This window comes from Polyodon spathula, chromosome 4 (assembly GCF_017654505.1).
Source record: "Polyodon spathula isolate WHYD16114869_AA chromosome 4, ASM1765450v1, whole genome shotgun sequence".
Taxonomy (NCBI): domain Eukaryota; kingdom Metazoa; phylum Chordata; class Actinopteri; order Acipenseriformes; family Polyodontidae; genus Polyodon; species Polyodon spathula.
Window position 1 is genome coordinate 37,138,788 of NC_054537.1, and position 10,633 is coordinate 37,149,420.

Below are 10,633 nucleotides of genomic sequence, written 5' to 3' on the forward strand. Positions count from 1 at the left end.
GTTTCTCTATACTTTTTGATTATGCTTCATCTACCACACCTTGAAGATTGAGTGATGCAAGCTATTTCACTCAATGTTTTTCCTTCTTTATGCAAGTCAACGTTGTTATAATAGTAGAAAACATTAGTGGGGCTTTGAGTAAATTGTTGATGCTCATAATGCATCACTGTAGTAAAAATGCAACATAAGCCCTGCTTCAAACTCTTCAAGGTAGTTTTGTTGGACGATTTCAAGACCTTCAGTTGAAAAGACCTCAGGTTAGATTTGTGGTTGACCCTTTCCATGCTGAAGCAGACTGTTTAAAGTCTGTGTTAGTTGCTGATGACTCAGTTTCTCAAATGGAAATCACTGAAGCTTTAGAAAGATGACAGATTCTAAAAGAGGGAATGCTTCACTTTTGGAGTACTGTGCCAAAGAACATATACCCAAACATAAGGCATGCTGCCCTCTGACTTATTTCAATGTTTTTCTACTCTCAAACATGTCAAATCCAAGTAGAGTCCTGTTCTGACTGATGCACGCTTACGTGAACTGTTGTGTTCAAGCACAACTGAGTACAAGCCACATTTGAAGAAAAAAGTACAAAATAAAGAATGCCAAAAGTCACACTGAGTACAGTTCCTGTCTGTGTATCGTGCAAGTTAAGGAAGTTTTATTATTGATATTGCTGTAGTCATTATTTTTTCTAATAAGAAAATAAACGATAGTTATCTGCTCACCCAAATAAGAAACAAAAACAAAACTTTCCTTTTATATATACTGAAAATGTATTTGTTTGGATATCAATATTAATTATGAATTGGAAAAAAGAAAGGTTAGCTGCATTTAATATATCATTGAAATGATCATTGAAAAGCACTTTTTAAAGTTTGTGGCTCTTTGTCACTGTACATTTTATTTTCTTGGCTCTTGGTCTGTGAAAGCTTGGCCACCCCTTCTATTTAAATGACCAGCTTTGCATCTTGCCGGGAGCCAGACACTGCACGGGGGGCGTAATTCCTTTGTTCTAAACTGCACACAAGCGTTTCCCAGAGACCTTTCTCCATTTTATGCTGCATATCCGGTGCAGACTGTTTGTTTACTTTTTTTATTTTCTTATGTCTAGAGTGTTGTAGAACTTCTTTTAGTTTTCTGATTCCTTTTTATTCATTTATCTCAATGAGATTTGAGCGTGATAATACAACGCATTGTAGCTCAGGCACGGTTTTGTTTATGCTTATTTTTGGTTATGGTTTTGTTTTGCTAAACTTGCTTTGTTGACTTTAACTACACTTTCACTTAGTATGTTTGATTTAATTTAATAATCTTTGTTTGTTACTGTTTAATAATATATTCACTGTGAATGTATTTTGGCTATTGGCTTTCTTGCACTGTATATATTATTTGTCCTATTTAATGGCCAGTAGGCGGACCACACCAACTACTCAGTAGCAGCTGGTGCACCAGCTGCCCAATGGCAGCCAGTGAAAAAATTCAGGTTTAGCATCCCCTAAACAAAAGGGGGTGCTAACAAAGACTGGCCATTAACTAATTAAAAAAAAAAAGTGGAACTTGCTTGTATGAAATAAACCATCTTGCTTATTAATGCTAATTACTCTCTAGATCCATGACTAATAGCATACTACTCAATGTAACAGTCTTTTGGAACTAATGGTATTATCTTGTGCTGTATTTTAAGGTATAGCTGATAATCTTATTATTCTGATTATATTATAAGTAACTGTTTTTAGATATCCATTCTCTCTTGATCTTGAAGAAAGTTTCCAGAAGTTTTGTACTTGAAAAGCTGCTATATGACTAATCTTTGATCTTTTAATTGCCTCATCTTTCATGTTCTTAAATTGTATTGGCAAATAAAGTTGCATATTTTGTCTCTGTCTTTTTCCTTTGATTGAAAAGCACCCGCAGTGGGGATAAGTGTTGTGGTCATCATATTTGCAACTAGGGTTTTTCACCCTTGGTTGTTACAGATGGAAAGATTTAAAAAAGCTCTAGATAGAAAATGTATTTATCTGATTATGGCTAACAAATTCTGTTTAATTGTGGATTTCATGTTCAGCACCATGTGCATCTGATTTGGGTGATTGGCTACTGGCATGATAATTCCACGATATGAATGTGACAAATGTGATACAGAACCTATATTCATTAAAGTTGAACTTCCTTATGAATTACATAAAAAAGATGCATTGTATTTCTGTTGGGTTTTTTTTTTAGGTGCTTGTCAAAGCTTTCATTTTAATAAGTGGAACTGTACATGGTAGAAAATCTGCTGTATTATAGCTGTATTATACCCCTCAAATACACTTTATTTAATGCAAATACAAAAGAGAGACATTTAAATAACATATTTAGAAACAATTGCTGTAAAGCCATCAATATTTGTGACCAAAATATTTGCAGACTCACACCCATAAAACCTATTTTGCTCCAGAAATGTTGACGACCTTATGCAATATGAAGTATGTATTGTTAGTTGAATTTGATATTCGTGTGTGGCGCTGTGCCCTGTCCCTGTGTGTATTTTGTGTTTTATGTTGTTATGTATGTATGTATGTAGTGGTGCACAAAGTGAGGGTTATGTAGCACAGTTGATTTAAAATGTATAATTGTATTTAGGCACGGGGATTGCACAATCACTTAACGTGCAGATCAAATGTGTATTAATATGTGAGCATGGGGATTGCACAAATTAGTTCACGTGTTGGGATTCAAGTGAATGATTAACTAGTAATTGAATCTCAGCACAGCTGTATATATAGATGCACGAATCACTCACTCGGGTTGGTGTGTTTGCAGTGGAGAACGGGAGAGAGAGAGAGAGAGAGAGCGAGAGAGAGAGAGAAATAACAAATAACAATTGCTACTTGTGCTGAAACACAAGTAGCAATTGTCACTTACAACAACATCTCACCCGAAAGACGGAGCACATGGAGGTTAAGTGACTTGCTCAGGGTCACATACAGGGAGTCAGTGGCTGAGCCAGGATCTGAACCAGGGACAAACTTGTTTCTTTAACCACTGGACAACACAGCCGCCTTATAACACATTTATTTTTGGAAAAAAATAAGGTATATAAATGATGGACATTGATGAAATGCTTTTGGTTTCTTTTTAATCACTCATTCATCCTTGACCATGACACGCTTGAAGCATATGCACTTAATCACCTAATTACTGAGACAGTTGATAGGACACTGGATATTGAGTGATTTCAGCTGTTGAATTCCAAGCTTGAATAAAAGCAATAAAGAAAATCACAGAAAAAAAAAAAAAAAAAAAAAAACAATATGCCACGTCTGTCAAGAGAGCAGCGCCCTCGTGCAATCGGCATGTTGGAGGCTGGACTAGGGCAGCGTACTGTGGCTCACCATCTTGGGTGTGAAAATGAACACCAATTCGATTTTCTGGCATATTTTTGTGAGTAGGGCGTGTGTGTGTTTATAGGTTATTTAATCTTAAATTTACTCCTCAGATTTTAATGGTAATATGTTATAAACATTTCCCAAATCAGTTTTCAGACATTTCCTTTGGTGTTAAGTTGAATGTTTGTATGTTGGAGTCTGAAATGGTCACCTGTTTTCTGCTACAGTGCTTCGCACCAACCTGAGACACATGTAATTTGTTGTTTTTAAGCCACACAGTACTTTGAGCTATATGGGCATACCATAAATATAAAATTAAAATGGGGAGCTATACGGGTTAGGTTTCAATAAACATCCCATTCTAGACATAGAACATTTTGATACATTGCTTCCCATCACCTGTATAATTGATGTAGTTTCTTCACAACCTTCCCTATGCACTTTTTAAAGGTTGTCATACCGGTGCCTCTTTTGACCCTTTTTTTCACATAATGGAGAGCTAGTAGTTGTGCTTGAATAGTGACAAATACTTTACCTATCTGTAAATTCACTTGTTCCACTGTGTTATAAAAGCTGTAGGAAATGCATGGAGTACTACATTTAAATATTTTTAGAATAATATGCTTGACATACTTTTATACTATTTAGCCTATACAGCTGACATAATTATAGTGATATTACTTGTTTCAAAGATTAGACGAAGTTGTGTTGTTTACAAAAATTTATTCATACAAATTTTACAACACTTTAGACATTTATAAATGTTACGTGTGTATTTAAATAATGATGCTTTGTTAAAATCCATTTTCCACACAAGAGTAAGCTTTTTTTAAATTATCCACAACTATTAATAGTGCTTCATATATATATATATATATATATATATATATATATATATATATATATATATATATATATAGTTTTGTAAGGCTTTTGGCGCTTCAAAAAATGTACACAATATAATTACGATTATCATAATGCTTGCAGCCATTTAAAAATATAAACTAGAACTCCTAAACAAATTCAAAGTGAACGCACTTTCAAGCCTAATCCTGACACTACTAAAATAAATATTCAGCGCATTACAATAATTACCACTAAAAGAAATGTAAGCTGATGGGTTGCAGCATTGTAGGGCCACTAAATAGCCATCTGTGAATCGTGGCGATTTTAAAGTCGAAGCAAGGCACCAAAGCTGCAAGCTGCATCCTGCGTCACATAGCCTGGAGGAGAATGCAAAATTAAAGTAAGATTGATTTCACACACAAGGCTCAGGTACAGATCGAATGACTGGCAATGTCTGTATGGCATTGGTCTGCTAACTAAATTTCCCCTTTGACTCACACTTCACATTTAATAAATTGATAAAGGAAGTATTTTCTTCTTGTTTTTAATCATTTTAAATAGGCCAGTCTTTGGATAATTTTCCCAATGTTTTGTTTGTTTGTTCGTTTGTTTTATTGTGTTTTTTTTCATTTAAAACAAGATTTATGAGCTCATAAACAACACCCTCCATCCGTTGATCGAAACTTCCGCACTTTCTAACTTCCTGATGCATTTGTGAATCCAAGTTATTCAGTGCCACCTCTTTTAATTAGGCCTGACAAATCTGAATCATCACTATTCCTGACTGCAGTCTTTCATGAACAGTTTTTGCAATAGACTAAAGATGAGAAGACAGGAGGTTTGCCAGTTGTTGGTAAATTTACATTCAATATGAAAAAAGTTATGTAACAAAATAGCGATTTTTAAGGAAGGAATCTTGAAAAAATAAAACATTTACTACAGTATACAGAGTACAATGTAAACAACAATCAGTGAGAAAAAATAAACTGTGGCTTTAGGTTGCATACTGATTTAGTGGCTTTTACAATTGTTTCCTTGGTTTTGTAATAAGAGTTTACATGAAGATTTGTTTACAAGACAATAGATACATGAGGTACAATCATGAAACTAGGGTGTTTAACACTGTTCTGTAAGGTTTGAAAGAATAAAGAGCAGATGACAAACAAGGTCAAGTTTAAATTAAATCCAGTTAATTATGAACACCTTAAATATTTTTTTTTAAGATTTTCATAAAACTGATTTAAAAACATGGGTAGCACTGGAGAGTAACACAAATTACTTTGCACAAGGTATAAGGACACAATTGTGGCTCTACCGAATTTGGGTGGAAATAAATCATATTCTTTATATAAAACTTGTTCATTATTTCCATCTCTCTGGGTTTGCAAGGTTTGTCTTTGGGATATTTGTTTCTGTATGGGACACCTTGCCAAAAACAAAATCTGTACTTGTTTTAATAATAGAATAATTCATATATAGTTATACCTTCTGTTACTCCTTTCCTATGCACATACATGTTGTATAAATTTAGAAATGTAATGATTTTCTAGAAGACCAATAGCACGAATTAGGAAAGGGAGAAATAACTGAGTAGGAGGTACAAGTGACAGGGCAGCATTGAAGCGTAAAGAAGGGGGGACAGTTCCCCCTGGAGACAGGCTTGTGCAAAGACAGCCTTTATATTCTGACTCACCGATGGGGGGGGCGCTTTCAGCCATTGTCCCCAATCACAAGCACCATAATCCCCATGAAGCAGGGCATCAAACATGTCCAGTAGCAAATGCTCAAAATTAATGTCTTCAGGGCTGTCATAAATAAAAACACTAACCTTTTAATGTCAGCTATAAAAATAGTGGTAACATTCAAAACAATGATTGTATTTTTCGATTTGTTTCATTATAAAGGATTAAACAGCTCAAGTTAATTAGTTTTGTGTGCACACTTGATTGACTTGATATGAATATATATATATATATATATATATATATATATATATATATATATATATATATATATATATATATATATATATATATACAGTCAAAAACATAATGGTTGGTCCACAAAGTAGATCTGTGTGGTCTCAAGTGCTTTTGTAGAAAAGAAAAACAATATAATTAGCAAAATATTCATTTTAATGGCTTTACTTCATACATAAATGCATGTTTAAATAACACAGGAGTGATCGATGATTGTTCGGTTATCTCAAAATGACTCTTCCGACTTTAGGGGTGTATACATAGGTAACTCAACGCTACAAATAGGTCAGTCGGCGTCCTTTATTTCTAACCCTTTGTCTATACCTTTTCCCCAGGACTGCAGCAAGATATTTCTTGACAGCCATTTGTTTCCTGTAGCGGCTGTAGCTGTCTGTAAAGATGCCATCCGAGTGTCTTTTGGATAAAGGTTCTGAATCTTCCTCCATACTACTGATTCCACTGCAAAATAGAAAGGCAGAACACATTTTGAACACATGTGGTTTAAAACATTGTTTTCAATTGATTTAAATGTTTATAAACAGTGCAATTTAATTTCTCTGAATACGTTTTTGATCTGCCAACCAAAGGATTCTTATTGTTTAAATAAAGTCACAAATCTCATAAAGTGTATAAATGAAACCTAGACTTGGAGACAAAATCGCAATATAAATTATTCATAGAGGAAATTGAATTTATTCAAGCACGTGGTTTCTTCACAGTGCTCATTAGAGGAATATTAATAAAGCAGACTTCTATTGTCTTACTTGCCTCCTTTTGAAGTCCAATTAAAAACAAATAGTTTGCATTTAAGTTGAATGCTGCAAGAACAACCACATGCTTGAGATATTAGTGAAGCATTGTAGATTATATTTTAAGGGCTGGGATGAAATGGGATGAAAATATGTTTTAAGAAAAGGAAAATACAAGCCATGGCAAAACAGACACAGTTAAATAAACTAAAGAAAACGCTCTGAGGAAAACTCCTTACCCTACACGCTTTTCCATCAGAGAATGTAGATATTTTCTTGCTGACAACTGACCCAGCACCTTCCTATAGGCTTTATTAAATATTCCATCAGCATGTCTTTCTGTTCTGAGATAATAAAATGCCAAACACAATTACCATCAGTGACCCGTCACAGAGGCAACATACCAAAATGAATTTGCCATTAACGGTCAAGAATGTAAAGTTGACTTATTAATAATTATTTACCCGGAGGGGGTGGTATTGCTGGTACATTGCTCTTTGTATACGTTTCTTGAAATTTGTGAGTAATTCACTATGATGTATTTTACAAATGACTATCTTTCTGGTAGTCTACTACAAGTTTTTGCATTCCAGAAACATGTGAATATTTAAACAACAGAAAACGTTTAACAGAAAAAAAAACAATGTAGTCATATTAATGAAATACCCTGCATGCATTGCATGAAAATTTTGTTTTTCAATCACCTCTTCTCTGGTGGGTAATATAATGTATACACATCATCAATGACAGATGGAGGGTTTCGTATAGCAATCTGATCACTGTCAAAAGCCAAGTCTGGTAATGAGTTTCCGTCTTCATCATATACTTCATTTTCAAGTCTGGAAGAAAGAAAGAAAATAAGTTAAATAATTACCTTCTCTCCTCAGGTCTTGATTAATCATAAATTTATAATAACTTGAGCAATGCTCCTCGGATTCTGTTGCCTGGAAGAGGTTTGTTTCTAATTTATGTGTACAATCCTTTATGAAGATGGCTCAATGTTGAGATTAAGGCACACCAGTGTAGGAGTCCACAGAGACCAGCATCAATCTGTCACATCACCCCTTAGAGAAAAAAAACTAGTTCAGCCAACCTGTAGTGATTGTATATTATAAATAAATGTCACTTTTACCTCTCAATATAAAGTTCACACAATCATTACGTCTAGTGATTTAAACCCATTTTGTAATGATTAGCAAACTATAATTGGAATTTTACCTTGTGTCTAAAAACGGCAAGTTTACATGTTTGCATCTCTAAAGGCAGAAAGGATACCATATAATGGCCAAATTGATGTGTAACAGGTATGTAAAGAAAAAAAATCACAACATATGTATTCAGGGTACTTGGCTTGCTTTGATCTACCATTGAAATCTGTGCATTATTCTGTAAATTAACTTGGATTGTTCAGGATCTGGTAATAAAAAAGGGAATAATATTTCAAACGGTTCTCGTGAGTAATGCACACTTAACATGAAACTTCAATGCAGCTATAACAAAACTGAAAAAGAATGTACTCATAGTCAAATTTAACAGATCAAAATGTATTTTCTCCCTGGATTTTGAAAAGCAAAAGCAAACTCCTCTTAGTCCGTTCTAATGAAATGCACTCTGCAGTCGATGGGGACTCTGCTTATTGATTGATGCTTTGAAACAGCATCCACCTCATGCATTTAATGATGAGCATTGCTGTATGATCTTGCGATTGGGCGGTGTAGCAGCTTCTCGTTCACTTCTCCCCATGCTTCAACTAATGACATGATCCCACCTATACCCAAAGGATTTCGGTCCTGTAATTATCTTTATCAAACTCCATTTACAAAAGAGGAGAAAGTATTTTGTGGTTTAAAACTCCCCGTTAATTGTTATCTCGGTAGCAATTAGACTCACTGTAGTGAATAGTAATGTTGAAAACATTTAACAAGCTTAGGAAGAGGTATTGTGCTAATACGTTTGCCCATCAACACAACTAAATTGTTTTAAAAATGCACTTATTATTAATAATAATAATAATAATAATAATAATAATAATAATAATTAATAATATTATTATTATTATTATTATTATTATTTATTATTATTATTATTATTAGTAGTAGTAGTAGTAGTAGTAGTATTATCTGGTAGGTACAACTAAATAATACATCATATATACATTATTGAAGAACAGAACAGAACATGTATTCTTATACATAATACTGCAATAGGTATAAAATGCATCTGATGATCGTTAATATTTTTATAACTTTTTATAAACGATTTTTATAATGTCGTTTTTACGAATAAATCTTGTCCTACAAAAACAATGAGCATTTTCAAGCATTGCCTTGCTGAAAGCAAACAATCTTTAGGTCGAGGCAATCAGAAGACAACGTTAAACAAATGACAACACACACACACACACAACTACAAATCACATTAAAATAATGAAATACACAAATAAGTACAAAATAGAAATATGACATACCTAATTTTAGGATAACTAAGCCCAGTAGGTGAACAGTAGATGCTGCAATGCATTATGATCCCGTAGATGAATAATGCTAAAGTCGCTTTACTGGACATTGCCATTCTGCAAAAAGAATACCAAAAAGTTAAAGTGAACAACAGTGAGCATAAGTTCACGTTGAGATATGCTGTAGTTACAACCTCCTGTTGCAACTCAAGAAAGGGAACATAAGTTATATACCTAAATACGAACCCACCAAAATACACGAATTATTACAACTTTACAGCACGAGTCGAGCATAAAGAATACCCTTTCCCTACTACTGCTAAAATCCAGTTATGTCTCAAATCAGATCTTCCTGTAGCAGCAAAAAAACAAAGACAGATAGAGATTTTTTGCACTGTAATTCGTTATTTCCTCCCGCCCCCCTCAAAAACTTTTTGAAAATCAAGAAGTCTCAACTGTCTTCCCAAAGGTAAAATGGAGAAAAGCTCCCGCTTTGCTGCAAAATCCGACAGATGTACTCCACGGGTTTTTTTTTTTTTTGTTTGTTTTCTTTTTTTTTTTTTTTGGGGGGGGGGGGGGGGTGTCTTTTTTTGTCATTTTTTAAAAAGCCTTTAGTAGAACTTGATTTTGCAAAGATCGAGCATTGCAACGTACCTATTGCAGTTGAGTTGAGAGCTGTGCAGTAGGATGCGATCCGGATGAGGCGGAGGTTGTGAGAATGAGATCAAATCTTTCTCACGGCACTTCTTCACTGAAGCGCCTCTGCTGTTTTGTATGTGCCCGTCAACGTGGCCAGCCTCCACACTTTTATATACAGAATGAAATTATCAATCTGTACAAACACTGCTTTATGAACGGCAGTGTAAACATTTGTCTACATATTACCTTTATCCAAAACTTTTGTTTGTTGTACCGATTCACCTGGATTTATATTCAGAATCCGAACAGCTTGCCTTTTTTCAATAAGTCACATTAATGATGCTACGGACGTCATCAAGCCTCCCTCCCGGAATATAATAATACTTTTTCTTCCTCATCGATGAAGTAGTCAGGGTCATAAACCACTCACGTGCGCTGTTTCATGCTTAGAAATATGCTAATATTTGTCAATGTACCTTTTAGGGTCACGGGAATATATTCGGAACGGGATAATTGAATAACTTCTGAATAAGTCAAGTTACATTACAATAATGACAGATTTCAATAAAATGGTATACAATACAGACTATTGGAAAAGAC

General features: G+C 34.3%; 1 protein-coding gene across 4 annotated transcripts; it reads right to left on the reverse strand.

Annotated features, from left to right (window-relative positions):
* Nucleotides 1–4,071: 4,071 nt before the first annotated feature.
* Nucleotides 4,072–10,352, reverse strand: LOC121314495 (glucagon family neuropeptides-like). Of its 4 annotated transcripts, none has more exons than XM_041247851.1 (7): nt 10,049–10,343; nt 9,407–9,511; nt 7,644–7,778; nt 7,179–7,283; nt 6,515–6,649; nt 5,905–6,016; nt 4,072–4,588 (listed from the first exon to the last, which is right to left on the reverse strand). In XM_041247851.1, the coding sequence occupies exons 2-7, from the start codon at nt 9,508–9,510 to the stop codon at nt 4,580–4,582; spliced, it is 600 nt and encodes a 199-aa protein (XP_041103785.1). In that variant the 5' UTR covers nt 9,511; nt 10,049–10,343; the 3' UTR covers nt 4,072–4,579. The 4 variants fall into 4 exon arrangements, with proteins under 4 accessions (XP_041103785.1, XP_041103786.1, XP_041103787.1 ...); XM_041247852.1 differs by lacking the exon at nt 10,049–10,343 and adding an exon at nt 9,629–9,862; XM_041247853.1 differs by lacking the exon at nt 7,179–7,283 and having other exon boundaries at nt 10,049–10,344.
* Between the last annotated feature and the right edge of the window lie 281 nt (nt 10,353–10,633).

What these genes read in the sequence shown, in the direction of transcription:
- LOC121314495 (XM_041247851.1), bottom strand. Translation starts at nt 9,510, where the DNA reads ATGGCAATGTCCAGTAAAGCGACTTTAGCATTATTCATCTACGGGATC. An exon ending in TATTACCCACCAGAGAAGAG is followed by an intron (nt 7,284 to 7,643) that starts GTGATTGAAAAA and finishes TTATTATCTCAG; the next exon opens with AACAGAAAGACATGCTGATG. An exon ending in GCTGCAGTCCTGGGGAAAAG is followed by an intron (nt 6,017 to 6,514) that starts GTATAGACAAAG and finishes TATTTATGACAG; the next exon opens with CCCTGAAGACATTAATTTTG.